At 40.9% G+C, this 15,723-nt stretch overlaps 2 protein-coding genes across 4 annotated transcripts in view; one reads left to right on the forward strand and one right to left on the reverse strand.

The window, feature by feature from the left end:
- dnajc17 (DnaJ (Hsp40) homolog, subfamily C, member 17) overlaps positions 1–15,723 on the reverse strand; it is a 28,720-nt gene that overhangs the window by 464 nt on the left and 12,533 nt on the right. Inside the window, exons 9-10 of the mRNA XM_072365012.1 lie at positions 15,100–15,180; positions 14,302–14,418 (exon numbers count right to left, since the gene is read on the reverse strand). Coding sequence (XP_072221113.1) covers positions 14,302–14,418; positions 15,100–15,180 — 198 coding nt within the window. The remainder of the gene's footprint in view (positions 1–14,301; positions 14,419–15,099; positions 15,181–15,723) is intronic.
- LOC140269969 (cdc42 effector protein 2) lies at positions 7,256–9,812 on the forward strand. Of its 3 annotated transcripts, none has more exons than XM_072365013.1 (3): positions 7,256–7,533; positions 7,660–7,813; positions 9,104–9,812. In XM_072365013.1, the coding sequence occupies exons 2-3, from the start codon at positions 7,772–7,774 to the stop codon at positions 9,758–9,760; spliced, it is 699 nt and encodes a 232-aa protein (XP_072221114.1). In that variant the 5' UTR covers positions 7,256–7,533; positions 7,660–7,771; the 3' UTR covers positions 9,761–9,812. The 3 variants fall into 3 exon arrangements, with proteins under 3 accessions (XP_072221114.1, XP_072221116.1, XP_072221115.1); XM_072365015.1 differs by having other exon boundaries at positions 7,688–7,813; XM_072365014.1 differs by lacking the exon at positions 7,256–7,533 and having other exon boundaries at positions 7,606–7,813.

Consider the following 15,723-nt stretch of genomic DNA (forward strand, 5'->3'; position numbering starts at 1 on the left):
GTTATGTGAATTCTTTGTAAAGTTTTAGAGGCTAGCAAAAAACAAATCTCCAGAAGCCACGATAAGGTAATGCTACATCATCACAAAAAGACAAAACAGAAAAATAAACTGTTCAAGTTTATCGGTAGAAACAGTTTCCTTTTCCTCATTTACACTGTTGAAGGTTTCAAATGTAGAATGTGTGTGAAATTAACACGTGCAATGTATTGTATCTATCATAGTGCAAAATATTATTAGAGAGCAGAGAACATTTTGAAAGACTGCAGATTTTGGTGTGCAATTTGAAACTCAAAACTGATAATGATGAGCTTAGAACCTCATTTCAAAATCTGGGAGGTAACGTGTATTTTCCTAAAATAAACGTCTGGAGTATATGGTATTGTATAATTACTGTATATTATTATATATAATATTATATGATACGAAAAAATATTATATAATATTCTAGAATTTCTCTTTGGCATAAATAAAGTATTTTTTTATTTAATTATTTAATTTACATTAATCTAATTACCTTAGCTTTATGACAGGAATCAACCACAGCTTCAATCTCCTCTGATTCACAGAGCAGAGGGAGAAATTATCACGATCGCATTCTATTTTTTTCTTCCTAAACTTTATTCATTATGGCAAGTGTCTTTAATTTTGACACTGGAGCATTTCGTGTTACCATAAAGCAAAATGGTGTCATGCCGGGCAGGAAACCAAAGTGTAGCATCTCAGGCCCAGGCCACCATGGTTGATGTACTTAAATGAGTTTGAAGCACATAGTTTTAAGGCTCACACACTTGTCAAGTGTTGCTTTGAAAACAACAGTGACTCAAAGTAATGCAGAGAGAAAGAAGTGCAGTCAATGCCTGATGTATGCTTTCACAACCAGGGATGTTGGTGCAGAGAAGGGGAAAATTCAGACAAATGCTCTCCGCCTAGTTACCATTAGTATGAGGAGAGGGTGAATGTGCATGAGACAGCAGCCCACAGAGAAACTGTGACAGGGTAATTCCGCTGCCTGAGGTCATTAAACCCCAAAATATGGGCTTGAATTAGACCTGGCAGATGCCCGGCCTATCACTGTGTTTATGGAATTTCTTTGAAGGGTTGCAGCTTGGATGACGACAGCAATAGATTCTCTGTCTGTGGGTGGAATGAGAGAGGGCAATCACTGGTTAATGGCTAATCAAACAGGGTGGAACACAGGCCAGATGTCGTGTACACACAGTCCATGAAATGTGTGGTGGCAAATGCCACACACAGGACTCTTAAGAAGCAATAAAACACTGAATGGTCGCATGCATTTGACACACACGAGCATTCACAGATACTAAAATCCCATTTTGAAGAGGAAGGATGGCCACGTGTCCTCACAGAAAGCTATTGTTTCTAGGATTATATCGAGGAAGCTTTCTGAGCCAAGAAAGTGTCTCTTTAACAAGACAGTGAGCTGCAGGAGAGAGTGAGTGTGTGCTTTCAAAACTGGACAAGAGGGAATGAGAACAATCTGAAGAGAAGAGGTACGTTTTTGTCAATGCTGAGGCATCTGGAAAACATCACAGGGACTCCACTATCCATGTGCTGAGAGAAAGAGGGTGAAGTGTGGAGGACGAAAGGAGGAGAGGGTCTGTGAAAGGAAGTTGCCCCCCACTCCACCCTTGGATTGAGGAAAGCTGCTATTATCATTCCAACAATGTGAGCTCAAGCCCTCGTCTGACACGCAACTATGAAATATCACGCAAACGCCATTAGGTAAATAAACGACTCCTGCATCTTCAAATTAAATAAAACAAAAGCAAGTAGACAAGCAATGGGGGAAATGTTCCCCTCTCTACAGCAAATATAAATCCCTCGCTCTGCCATGCCCTCTACTGGTCACAACACTAAGTACAGCTAAAAACCAAGAGTCAGAAGTTGTCTGACCCAGGGTGTGATCGCCTTAAGACTGTACCATGCATTTGATGACGGGGAATTCAGAGCATTAACAGGTGCTTTATTGGCAGTGTGACTCATTTCTTCTTGGGATAGGGGATGTTTTCTTCCCTGGAGAGTTAACTTACAACGTACATGTTTAGCCAATGAGTCTGTAACTAAACACATGGGTTTGTGCAGATCCACGTGCGTGTCTGTGTGTTTGGAGGTGTAATGCTGGGGCCCAGGGTGAGTAGGAAACCACAGAACTAAAAAAAAAAAACAACAACAACCACCCCCCCGCCCAAATTCCAGAGAGGAAGGCTGTCACAGATATAGAATGATCTGAAAACACACACACAAATGCATACATACAAACAAGCTGAGGCTTACTTATGTGACATCAGCACATGGCTAGACTTCCACACAGCAAAACCCAGTCTGATCCCGGGCCAGTTCTGATTAGCACCAGCTCTGTGCGTCAGTGTTAACACACACACTGACGTGTCTTCCCATACACAGCAGGAATCATGTCTGAGTGCAGGTGGCCCCATTGTTCCCACAGCACAAGCTGTCATGTCAGCTTCGTATTACACCACCTCTTTTGAATGTGTGAGTACAAGTGAGTGAGGAAGTGTATGTATGTGCTAAATACAACAAGTTTGGACATGAGTACAATGAGACTGTATCTTGAAAAAGCATTTCTAGTTAAAAATGGTTGCCATCCACACTTAGTAATGTAGCCTGACAGGTTACAAAATTGTATTTGATAAATGGATTACTCGTTAACACCATCAGCCTTCTAATATCTTTAAGTAGATGGCAACTGTGCCAAGAGGTAACTGGACAGAGTTCCAAGAAAAGAATGGGTTTTTTCCCAACAAGTCTGCTCTGTGGTTCAGGACAACATTTCTGCCGCTAATGCACTGCGGTGAAGTTAATCAAGGCACTATTTGTCTGCAATGTGTGTGGTGGCTTGGTGCGTGTTTCTTTGTGTCACTAAACTCGATTGATTATGTGATTTACGAGAGGCAGATAATTGTTTAGAGATCACTTTTATGTGAGTGAGTGAATAAGTGAGGATGCCAGAGCCCTCCTGCTAACTTAAACAAACTGCCAGGGGTACTACACATGGGCTGCTGGAGCAAAGGTGAAATTCCTGCACAGACATAACTTTCGTTAATGGAGTAGGATTAATCATCATTCATTACGAGACATACTGTAAAACCCTGAAGGTTTGGTCTATTACATTGTTATTGTTGGGGAAGAACAAACACTTCACAGAGACTAGGGCTGAAATCTACTTCCTGCATTTAACCCTTTACGCAAACACATGTCCTGTACACATCTGGTGTCTGAGTGAAACTCCAAAGGCAGCAGAATCCATTAAAAAAAAAAAACTAACGACAACCACAGAAGTCAGATAGGTCATTGGAATATTGCAGAATCAAACTTGAAACAAAAATGGGATTAAGTAAAAAAATAAAATACGTCCAACAGCCAGGCTGCATGAGAAATGAGGAGCCATATATTACACTCCATCCCAAATCAAATCTAAGAATCAATAGTTTCATACGGCATTCACAGACCCGATATAAAGAGCACGGTGTTGTAGGTGGTGACTGTATTCAACAGAATAGATGTCTGTTGGGTGGAGGCTGAGATTAAGATCTGTAAAAGTAAAAGAAATAAACACTGAAGAGACTAAACGGCAGCAAAGGCCTGAACTCCCGGTGCCCTGGCATTTCTCTTTATGATGGATGGGCTTCAGGATCCTAGAAAAAGGGAAATGTCAGGGTTTGGCCTCTCTAATATCCAACAATATATTTTTGTAAAAGCAAAATTATGTCTTTCACATACTCGCCTTCCTGGAAAAGCCCACTGATTGCAACAGATTTCTTGTTAAAACAAAAGAGGCAAAGGAATTGGTAGGAATACAGTCTGAAGCTTAGATTTGTCAAAAAAAAAAGTTTGGCTCCGAGCAAAGCGAGTAATAGAATAAAGTCAAGGTTCCTAGCAAAAGAATTTGAAATGTCTGCTTATATGTACGTGCTTTAATATCAACATTGCTCCTTCTCTGGAGGATGTAAATGTGTAGAACTAACAAAGCCAAAGAAATGCATTTACGATGCATTCATTTTACTAAGTAAGAGCAGAAAACAATCCCCTTTGCACCCTTTACTGACCGACCACATCCACTGGAAAAAGTCAATCCTGTAACACCATATTTCAAAGTTTGAAACATTTTGATTTCGTCATATTCCGGCATAAACATAACCTAAAGCATTGTCCTATTTTCACATTAATCCTACAAGTAGATAAGGAAGTGAGACAAAAATACCAAATTTGGTCATTTCTTATTCTGGAATACGATCCAATACCAGTATGAGGCACGGGTGTGTGAACCCAGAGTTTTCAGTCAAACGACTGAATCAGGTGTGGTGGTGGCAGTATTATTCTCTGGGCCAGTGTGACCTGCCATCATCAATAAAAAATAATAATAAAGAATTCTGAGTCATACCAGTGAATTCATGAGCATCAGGACATCGTGTCTGTGAATGGAATCTGAGCAGAATGTGCAGCACAGCAACCCCGAGCAGACAAGTTGTTCCACTGATGAATGTTAAAGAAGAAAAAGAGTTCATGTTTTGGTCAAAGTCCAGGCCTTAATCTCAGAGTTTAAACTGTCCTGAAAAGAGGAACAGGCAAAAATGCCTCCAAGTCAAAAAAGCAGGTCGATCAACAGTTCCCTAAAACCTGTACATTCTACTCTGTAAGTATTGGCATCAGCCCCCAAAATCCAGGATCAGTCAGACTCTGCTTTCAAACCAAAGACACTCAAATATTAACGGACGGATGAGTTTTCTCAGTAAATAACCAACCACATGTAACACATTTTATTTTTTAACCAATATAACAGAGTTTAACTTAGTATCTGGAAAGGGAAAAATGTTGAACTTATTGTACCGCTGACAGCAAAACATATTCCTAAAAAATGTAAAAACAACAATCTGAATAAAAAATGTAATTATATACACTTGTAGGGAACTGAAGCCATTATAATGCTCTCTTTAGAGCCACCACACTTCTTTAATAAAAACAGATTAGACCTGCTTTGCTCCTGCCTTCATCCTGTAACCTTCTTGTGTAAATCAGTTTAAGCGGCTGCATACAAACTAACGCGTTTTGATGATTTAGTAAAGCAATTAAACAAATAACGTTCACTTAAACTAATACGAGACTCTTTTTTTAGGATGGCTAAAATAAACTTTGCTGCAGCAGCACATAAATTAGTTTTGGGACCAGTGACGATGTACATTTTTCTAAACTAAGGGCATGAAGACCACCATCTCCTGCAGGTGACTGACTGTAGTGAATATACTGACGTAACCCTTTATATCCCATGTAGGACAAAGCCCTCAGCTCATTTATAAAGGTGTCCTGAGGCATCACAACACATCTCTGTGGAAAAATGTAAGAGACTTGTCTGTTTTCTTACCTCATCAAATACTTTTGCAGTTATCCAGATTTGGCACCTCCTCCTTGTGTGACCTAACCGTGTTGATTAGACGCTACTGTTTGGTCTGTCATGTGTTGATGAGTCTGGTGAGTCTGCGCTACGTATTTAGTAATGTACCATCTGGATTTTGGTGTCACAGCCCTGTCATACATCCACTGCGTGTCTGAACTTCCTTTTACAGTGGCAAGTTTCTGTTGGAGTGTCTCCAAAAAGCTCGTTGACTAAGATTTTGGAGACGATGACAACAGCAGTTAGGATGTTCAAGTTCTCACCAGAACTGACGAGGACTGTAGTTTTGTGCTTTTCAGAATCTGGGTAATTCGTGGATAATTTATAAGCTGAAATTTCTTACATTTATCATCTTTTTTTTTTTTTTTGTAAATAAAAAAACAATCAGATGATGCACGCAGTAAATCTGGCTTAAGTGCTGGCTGTCTAAGGGCCTTAACACAGCGGAAGCTGCAGAACACACAACAAAGGGCTACAGTATTATCCGCTAAAGCCTCAGTTTGGTCTTCTACCTCCAGTCAAAGCAATATCTGGAAACAGTTTTTCTTCTGCAACAACAAAAACATGCAGCATCCCAGATTTCAGGCCCAGCATAGCTCCATCAAACCACACTGCCCACTATGGTCAGGCCTTAGAAAAGACGCTTATACAGAAATCCAGTTCTGGCCAAACGCATCAACCCAGAGGCTACATAGCATGAGAGCACAACTAACAGAGCCAGCCCAACCTTGGTCAGACAGCAGTTATTGTGGGGTCATTTCAAAATACCGCAGATAACATTAGCTCCTTGTCCTGATCATCTTCTAGCATGAACGCAGTTTGTTGGTTGTAGGTGGGAGAAGGAGGAGTTTCTAAGAAGAGAAATGTTCAAAAATGTTCTGGTTCAGACCGAGGCAAATGTTATGAAAATTTCATTTGCGTGACTAATTGCGTCTGGTCGGGATCAGGCAGGATTGTTTATCGGAGAAAAATACAATTTGTTCTTCTCTCCCTGCATATTCAAGTTGAAAGAACCAAACAAAGTCTTCTCCTCCTTTCAGCTGGAACAGATTGGGAATATTTGATATTTTACGGTGTGCTGGTGATTTTAATATATCCTCTTTAAAACACAGGCTGTTGATTAGTTTCTTAAGACAAGACTTAATATTAGAGAATAGTTTAATGACGAGAGTAATAACGACTGTTGCATTTAGAGCCAAAAAAAAAAAAAAAAGCACACACAGAGAGGGAAAGGAAAAGGTTTGCTGCTGTGACAGTTTACAGTAATGTACTGCCATTTCATTCCAAGGCAAAGATAACATGCTGGAGGCGTGAGAATTGGAAATGCAACAAGTAATTTCTCTTGTGAAATCCAGCGTGCCTGCTCATACATGTCTGTATGCGATTTGGTTACATAGAAAAGCTATAGGCCTCCAGTCAGGCAGAAGAGCCTGTGGAGTGGGCTGGACTGTGGGGCTTTACGCAAGCCAACAGCAAGCAGGAAATCAGGAAATCAGCAGAGCAGAAGGACAATACCATGGAGATTAGAGATCAGTTAACCCCCTCCTTTGGGCGGCTGACCTGTTTGCTTACAGACTATGCCTTCCTTTTTCTCGACACAATCAGTGAACACTCACAAACCTTTTTTTTCTCACCCTTCCACTCTTTCAAACACACTCCCACTCTTGAAATAAGCTGTGCAGCATTTCAGTCTTTCTAAAAAAAAAAAATAATGACATGAAAAAAGTCAACCGCTCCCGCTTTGCGCCCACTCTCCCGCAGGTGAAGGGTGCGGCCAATCACCCAGCAAGGCTTAACTGCAACACCTCTGACTGAAAGGGCAGAGTCGGTCCAAAGGCCGGATGATTTAATCTGACGACTGACAAAGATCCTGCAGTGGGATGACTTTAAATATAAAGTATGAAAAGCTGAGATTAAAAGCAAGGTAAAGCGTCCACCTTGATGTCTTTTGTACTCTGACTTCCCCTGGCTTATCATACACACAAAGAGGACTTTCAACATCAACACACCTGGAGAGCGTTCTGCCACATAACTGGGACTTTACACTGAGGAGGATTACCAGGGGAGAGAAAGATCCACTGTCCAGGAACAAGCAGAGAAAAGTAAGCAACAATCTCTCTTTTTTCTTTTCTTTTTTTTTTAAAAGCAACAATTTGATATTAAATTTGATACTATGACACCATGGAGGAGTAGACAACTAGTTCTCACTTTGTTTCCTTATTTCAAAGCTGAGTAATGAGGTCTTCCCTGTAACAGTTGACAAGTCCCATCATGTCAAGGAAGAGCTTGTCAGGGAGAGCAGGTAGACGCAGCTTAGACTCCTGACAGAGACGGCCGTGCATGTGTGGGATTTTAATATCCTCCATTTTCTCAGCAAGACAGGTAAGCTGTAACTTAGTATTTATCCAAGTTATTGTTGGAGGCCACAGCAGATAAACTGCATGAAATTACACGTGGCTTTTACTCTGCCGTTAAGTAAAGTCATGTGTTAAAGATCTGCCATTAACGCTATCGAAAACAAAAATAATGTTTGTAGGCTCATCTGCTTTAATGAATTTCTTCAGTTTTACTTGGCCATAAAGTCTTTCCTGAACATTATACTCGTGGCTGAAATCCTAAGACTCCTCCTTGGTCGAACTGACATGTTTGGAAAGGAATGCTGTTGTGTCCATGCTCCCCAATCTCCTGCTGCTACTAAAGTACCGATAAAACCTTTACAGGCCAACAAAACCTGTTTGCTGAAGTGGCTTACAAATTTGCAGAATGAGTGTTTCAAGTCACGAACACAGATCTAATGTGGGCAAAGGTGTTGGGAGACTGTAAAATCACAAACGCTAACGAGATTATCTAATCGACATGTCTGAGTTGATGAAACAAGTTCTGTTTCAGCCAATAAAATGATTGCAGGTCACGGAATACAGAAGGTTTCCTTTGTTTTGTTGGATTAAGTTTGACTTTAATCAAAATGGTTATTGTATTGTTTCATTTCAAGCAAGAGGTTTTACGTTTCGCTGGCAGAAATCAAATATAAATCTTATAGAAGCCTCCTAAAGTTGTTACAAAACATCTTACTGCATTTAAACTATAGCGTTTTGAGTGTTGTTAATGGAATAGTAGTTTCTGACTTTGTAAAGTTCCACATTCATATATATTCTTATACACAACAGCAAAACCGTAACGCTTCCTAGTTCTCTGTGTTTTTAGGAAACAATAAACGTCTGTTCCAAACTTCAGATAATTGTATTTCTGAAAAACAATCCCATTCTCCCAAAACAAAGTGTGAAGAGATCTTAGACACTGTATACAGGACAACAATTTCCTTTTGGGGATTGCATTTTTCTTTCTTTTGTTACTGGAAGTCTTTAGTAGATTAATAGACTTCCTCTGGAGATCATCCAGCAGACCACACCTGCACTTTTGAGAGGAAACAGGGATTTGGAAAGTAAATATTTATAAATGAAGGCTTCAAAGCATTGTTGGAACATCCCTTGGCTGCCAAATAACGTAGAATTTCACTGAACTAAAATCAAATGCAACAGGTGCAGCCTTTAAACATTGGCTGACGTTTCTCATCAAACTGACAGATGTTGAATAAGTGGGAGCACAGCACTGCTCCATACTACCATTTGTTAATCCACTGTTGTCTCTTTTCTTGTTTTTTTTTTTCACTAGGGAGAACTCAGAGGAACAAAAAGAGCGAAGTGTAGCTCAACCCGAACTGTCAACATGCCACTTAGAACATCCCTGTACAGGAAACCATCCTCTGCTCGCTGGCCCAGCAGGAACTCCAAGCGGAGGGAGGTGCTCTCTGTCAACATGATCAGTCTACCACTGGGTGATTTCCGCCACATCTCTCACATTGGAAACGATGCCAACAGAGACAGCTTTGGAGATCTTTCCTTTCTAAAGATGGGCCCCGGCCTGCTCCTTCAGAGCTCCCAGAGTGAGCAGAACCTCTTGCTGGCTTGCTCGCCACCTCCAAAGCCCCCTCGTTTGAACCTGGACGAGACAGACAGCGCACAGAGCCCTGACTGGTCTGTGGATCAGAAGAGGAAGAAATGCAGCTCTATGCCACTGCTGGACAATGACGAAGGAGATGAGGAGGGAAGGGAGGAGGAACGCTACCGAGGAGGGAGTAACGCTGGTCCTAATCAGGCTCACAGGCCTGTACTAGGCAGTGTGAGTTCAGAAAGGGATGAAGAATTTACAGAGAGTTGTGACATATCTACTGGACAGAAGGACGAGGACAGTGGCTTTTCTTTCAGCCTCGACCTGGGCCCTTCGATCCTGGATGATGTCCTCCAGGTGATGGAAAAACTACACAATTAAAGAAAATATGAAAGAAGCATAATGAGTTTGGAATATGGAGAAGAACTGCAACTGAACACTGAACTTGTGGTGACACAACCCTCATTTAAAAACATTTAGAAACTTCCTAAAGCAAGGATATCAATCAGATATCTCTGATCCGAGTGACAAATGAACATCCGGCTTTTTTACAGAGCACATGAAAGCGTTCTCAAAGAATACTGTCGTCCACAACATGTGTTAAAAAGTAAGCAGCAAATACTCAAAGTTAATATTCTGCTAAAATTCAGCGTTTGCAGAGGGAGGCACATTGTTGAAGTTAATAAATGAACGCTGTCTGATGTCAAACTTCAAGATCGCCATTTTCAGCTTCTTCTGTATTTCTGCTTTGGTATTTTAGTCACTCAAACCACACAGAGGATTGTTGTTAAGTCTTCATCGTGTTGTGCTCAAGTAAAGAAAAGCTAAGACTGGAATCCAAGGTCCTCGAGCTGTAATGTCTTGGCTCATGGCGTGCTTGCCAATCCATTGTGTGCAAAGGGCAATTTTTACTCCGCACGCATCCCAGAGGCCCCACTCAAAGGTAGACCAAGGTACCCCCCATCTCTCGCTCCCAACAGTACAGTGAAAACAAACACTTAGCTCTGCTTCCAATAAAAGCCAGCCAGTGGTGGCAGGTTGGGCAGAACACCAAGCCAGGCCACAAGTCCAAAACCTCAGAAGAAGAAGAAAAGAAAAAACATGCCGGAGCAAGCTGTTTTCTTAGCTGCAAATCAGAGTCCGATGCTCTGGTGAGCGGTGCACGAAAATGAGAGTGGTAACGGGTAACATAATACTTCCACATATGCGGGGGGTGTCGAGGGAGGAGGACCAGAGACATCCATTACTGCAGCAGAAATCCTGATGAGGGTTTAAACGCTACCTTCTGAACAAACAGACCTCTGACACGAGAGACATACGTGCTGCATCTCCCAAACACTGACACACCAGCAAAAAGAAACACACGTGCACGTCTGCTCGCGTGGTCAGACTGACAATTATGCGGGTAATACATGTCCACTTTTCTCAGGTCAACACACAAGAGTGTCAGAACGGTGCCTCATGGGGGGTTTACAGGATGGGCTGCTGATGCTGCCAAACATATAAACCACAAGCTTCCCAATTCAAGCAGCGCATTTAGACTTCTTTGCGTGTCCAAACAGAAACAACAATGTCCGTGGATACATCTGCATTGCATGTCTAGGCATCTCCCATTTTAAACTGGATATCTCTATTACTTGTATGTTATGACAATAGCGCATTGTGAAACATTTTTGTATCGAAAAGTGTATAATTTTGTATTTTTGGGTAAATAAAAGAGGAAAATACATGATTCAAATTCTAAGATTGGTGGTTTTGTGGATAAACTGCATGCAAGTGTTTACGCACCCCGATGGATGCCAAAATGCAGAAAACAAATCTAATCTGTCACTTTGTCTACCATCTTTTAGATAAATTATAGCGTTGGACAGTCCAACACAACAAGCACAACGATATTAGAGACGAAAAAGCCTAAATTAAACAGACTTGAGTCAAAAATACCAATAAACAGAAAACTTCGGGGAAATGGCCAGCTTGTATACACTTAACTGCTCTGAGGTGCACCTGAGTCACAAAGACATGAGACTAAATAGCTAACTAGGGTGTGTCAGCAGATGTAGGTTAAGCAGGTAGGACAAAGGTATTGGGTCACACGGACTCACAATGGAATGTGTTTCTTCGTTGGCTACAAAGACTTGATGATCACAGTCGTTAGAAGACAAAATTGTGCAACGTCAGACGGTTATTATGTTAACAAATTATTGAGCCACCGAGCAAACACAGAAACTCAAACTTACCTAATGAGTTGTCTTTTTTCTTTAAACAAAAAGCCTTCCTACAGTCTTAGCTTTTTACCACGCTATGACAGGTCCATCTAACAACATAAATAAACCTCAGCTCAACAACTGTTGAGTCACATCAACGATGTGAGAACAAAGAACCTGTAACTGAGGACAAATTATTTTGTCTGCACTGCAAAAAGCTGTCAGAAGTGGGAGTTATCCAAATTACATCTGGAATTACTTCTCCCTCACCAAAAGTCTAAACTGCTGTCATACTTAATACCAAAAAACCTTGTTATCTCACTGAAGAGTAGCTCGAATGAGTTATTTTGTCAGTTTTAGACTAAAATACAAAGATCACAGTTTTGGAAACAATGAGCTACGTCCTCCAGCTGTAACTGAGCCTCCCAGTACAGAGTGCATTCTGTTCTTAATTCTATTTCACCCAGCATCCCGACCCTTTCTGTAGAGGTATTTCTACCTTGAGAGTCGTGTTCTGGACAGGGGATCAAAGCTATTCCATCCTCAAATCTTTGTGGCCTCTCAGCCTTTACCCTATCCATCCAAACATACAACATATTGTAATATCTACACTAATAAGGAAAAACAAAATTAGGCATCAAAGCACAAAAAAATTTTAAATTAAGCTTTTCTCTGTCTCATCACTACAAAATACAGAAAGCTGCTCTGCCTCGTGTCTCCTAAACAGCCATTTTCTCCAATCAGAGAGGGGTGCAGTCCAGCTTTGAATGTACCAACAGCATGGCCACATACATAGCATCTTGTCCAGACACGAGGGATATTTTTTGGTGAGAGTGCGCTTTTTTAGCGCAAGCAAACCAGCAGACTGGAAAAACAATCCAAGAATAGCTCATCTGTTGCATCTGGTTTGTGTCGTGACAACCCTGCCATGACTGGCTCGAGATAGAAGAGGCAGGAATAGAAAGCTCAGATTTAATTCCTTTGTGACGGATTCACTTTAGAAAATATGGTATGTTAAACTATGCAATAAACCATGAACACGGTGATAAATTATGGCATCATCTCTCCAGAGGCACAGACATCAGGTCTGGCAGGGCCAAAGCAGAGAGTTAGATAGTGATTCCATTTCTGTGAGTCTGGGAATTATACGGACTTTTACTCAGACTCTGTGGAATCCATACAGTTGGCCACACATGTGAAATCCTCATTCTGACGCAGCACTTAGTTACAGCTCTCAGAAAAGGCCTCTGTATGGTGTCTATGCTATTTATGCTGTCCAAGTAAGTGAGATATTCTGAATAGTCATGTTATTTAGGTTAATGAGCCATTTTGAACAAGTCTATTGGTCTAAACTCACATTCCTGACTTTGTTTTGTTTTTTTATTATTATTATTACTAAATATTTTAGAGTAATAACCAAGTTGAGATACTCCTCTTGAGTGCAGTAGATCAGATAAATAATATATATGCTTTCAGGACAAGCAGAACAAAAACAGAACAAGCCCCTCAACGGGTTTGTCTGGGAAAGTGGTCAATCATGTTCAAGGTCTCTGGAGCATAAGAGGGAGCATCTTCATGGGGAATTTGTGTTGTGGCTTCCCTGATTCATTCACCATTTCACATTGGCTACGGATTAATTTATTAGGCCGAAAAGAGATGGAACTGAATTTGAGGCTGAAGTCATCTGTGTCTCTAAGCTCCCTGTAGTACGACCCGGAATTGCTGAGCACTGTGTTTGGATTGTTGAGGTTAAAGAAGCAAATCCTTGTCCACTCAGCTCCTATGTGATTGCAGCTGGCTGATGCTGGGGCACCAGGGAGGGATCAGATTTTTAGATCCCAGATAAAGTCAGAGAAGGAGAACCTCCATGGCTCTGGGTTCTCATCATCTCCATCCCTCTTTCTGAAATGCCCCTCATGTCCATGGATCCCAGGCCAGCTGCTGTGGCCTCTTTAAAGACAAGCGCTTGCATTCAAGGCGAATTTGAAATTTACCCAAACACAGTAATGTTTTTATTCCTGGTTGGGGGACAAAGAAAATAAAGAAATAAAAAGGGTGAGGCAATCAGTTTTGGATACCAGTAAAGCAAACTGAGTTACCATAATAACATTTAAAAAGATTAGTATGACAAGTCCCAGTGTGCAGCCTCAGTCTCAGATTCTAACCCTAAGTAGGAGGTCTGACACCGCACACTTGGTTGAAGGGTGAAACCTAGTTCAGATGCAACTTTGGAGTTGGAAAAGTCCTTTTCTTCTTACCCCAATTAGAAAAACCTCAAAAAATGAAAAACATCTAAGACAATAAACTGAAGATACAAAATCATAAAAGACTAAATTCTAATCTTAAAAAAAAACATTTTGTCATAAATATCAATTCCAAATTCCAGGCGAACATTATTTCACACTGCCTCCTCTGGGCTGCTGTGTGAAATGCAGTATTCCTGGGGTCTCCCGGGTCATTTCCGTTAATGAATGACCGGCTAGTGGCTCTGGGCCAGTGCCGGGCCAACTCCTCAACACTCCAAAACAAATAAACTGAGGTCCACTTAAGCAAACAGGCTGTCCGAGGCCAGACGAAAGGAGTGAAAGCACTGGAGCAACGTTTGCACCACCGAACGTTTACATACCTCTTTTGTGGGGCAGTCAGTATTGTTGTTGGAGGCAGAGTAAATGAGTTAATGAGAGGAGAACAGAATCACAACGATGCATATTCGTGTACCTGTGAACTGAACTGGCCAGACTGCGATGCTGCGGCAACAACTTCAGGTTCACGTTCCAGCCAAGAAATCTTCAACGGGTTACCACTCAGGCCACTTTCATTCTTAACAGCCAGCTCCTAAAACACATTAATGATGAGCTGTTAGTGCACAGTCACATGATTTATTAGGGTTTTAATTGTCCGCATCCTGAATTATTCCAAAGAAATCTTAGTTTCCAGCCAGATCCAAATACTAGTCAGATCATACATCAGAGGCATGAATGGGTGTATACTAAATCCAGGAAAACTAGCAACCTCCTAGATAATGAGGAGATAATGAGTGTGGAACTGGTTGCTGTCTGTAGTTCTCAAGCAGAACTGGTGCGCAAATAAAAAACGAACCGGATCTTTGTCGGTCAGAATAAAGTCAAAAAGATGCCCAGATCCCAGAGATGTTTTTTGAAGGGAAACCACATGCTGTGGTGAGAGGAAACCACAATTTAAAAAAAGTGCACCATCATGACAAAGAGCCTGAGGAGCCAGACATTGAGGAACAATGACTCAAGTTCTTCAGTCCAATGGTTCAAATCAGCGTTGAGTTCTCTACAACATGGAATGACTAAAACATCCGTTCAGGTCAAAAACTGTCTTGAGGCACGGAAGTCTGTGACTGGTGTCATTCTTAGAAATAATCAAACTCAGCAAGTGGCCTAAGAGTTTGAGACCAGTGGTAAAAGAAAAGCGGTTCCAACCAAATGTCTCCTTTGGAGATTTTATAATTTAAAAAGCAGAATGAGGACACAAGATTTAGGTACTTACAGCTGCTTTCACAGTTGCGAACTCTACCACAGCGCTTCCTTTCTTCTTACTCGATACAATCACATTCAAAACATCCCCGTACTAAAAGACACCGGAGAAAAACAAAAAAAGAAAAGTCAAGTGGAAGAAAAGGAAAGACGCAGAACATTCGAATTAGTATTTCCTTTCACAGTACAATCCATAACCATGAAAACAGAAAACATATGCAGACACTGGTGAATGCAACACACTCACACACTGAAATACAAGTCAGGGGTCAGTAGCCGATTGGCTGAAATTTGGGAGATCGGAGCTTAGTCAGTCACATCATGAAGAAGAATCTTACAAGATTCAAGAGTTTTATTTGTCACATACATAATCATACATAGTATAACCAAGAATTAAGGATAAAATTTGAATATAAATATGTCAAATAAAAAAAAATAAAAAAAACCTAGGCACAAAAATAACGCTTAAGACAAGTAAATACAAATAAATGTCTGGAGCAGGAAAGACAGCAGCCAACCTCACCGGCGCCATCTTGAAAAAAACAGCATTGTGTAAAAAAATCTGTGGTCTCATGACATCTCAATAGGATGTCATTATTTTAGCTTACTTTTTGTAAAGTGGCAAAAGTCACATTAA

Source organism: Leuresthes tenuis, unplaced genomic scaffold, assembly GCF_036924035.1.
Source record: "Leuresthes tenuis unplaced genomic scaffold, fLeuTen1.0.hap1 SCAF_15, whole genome shotgun sequence".
NCBI classification, from domain to species: Eukaryota; Metazoa; Chordata; class Actinopteri; order Atheriniformes; family Atherinopsidae; genus Leuresthes; species Leuresthes tenuis.

What these genes read in the sequence shown, in the direction of transcription:
- LOC140269969 (XM_072365013.1), top strand. Translation starts at nt 7,772, where the DNA reads ATGTGTGGGATTTTAATATCCTCCATTTTCTCAGCAAGACAG. An exon ending in CCATTTTCTCAGCAAGACAG is followed by an intron (nt 7,814 to 9,103) that starts GTAAGCTGTAAC and finishes TTTTTTCACTAG; the next exon opens with GGAGAACTCAGAGGAACAAA.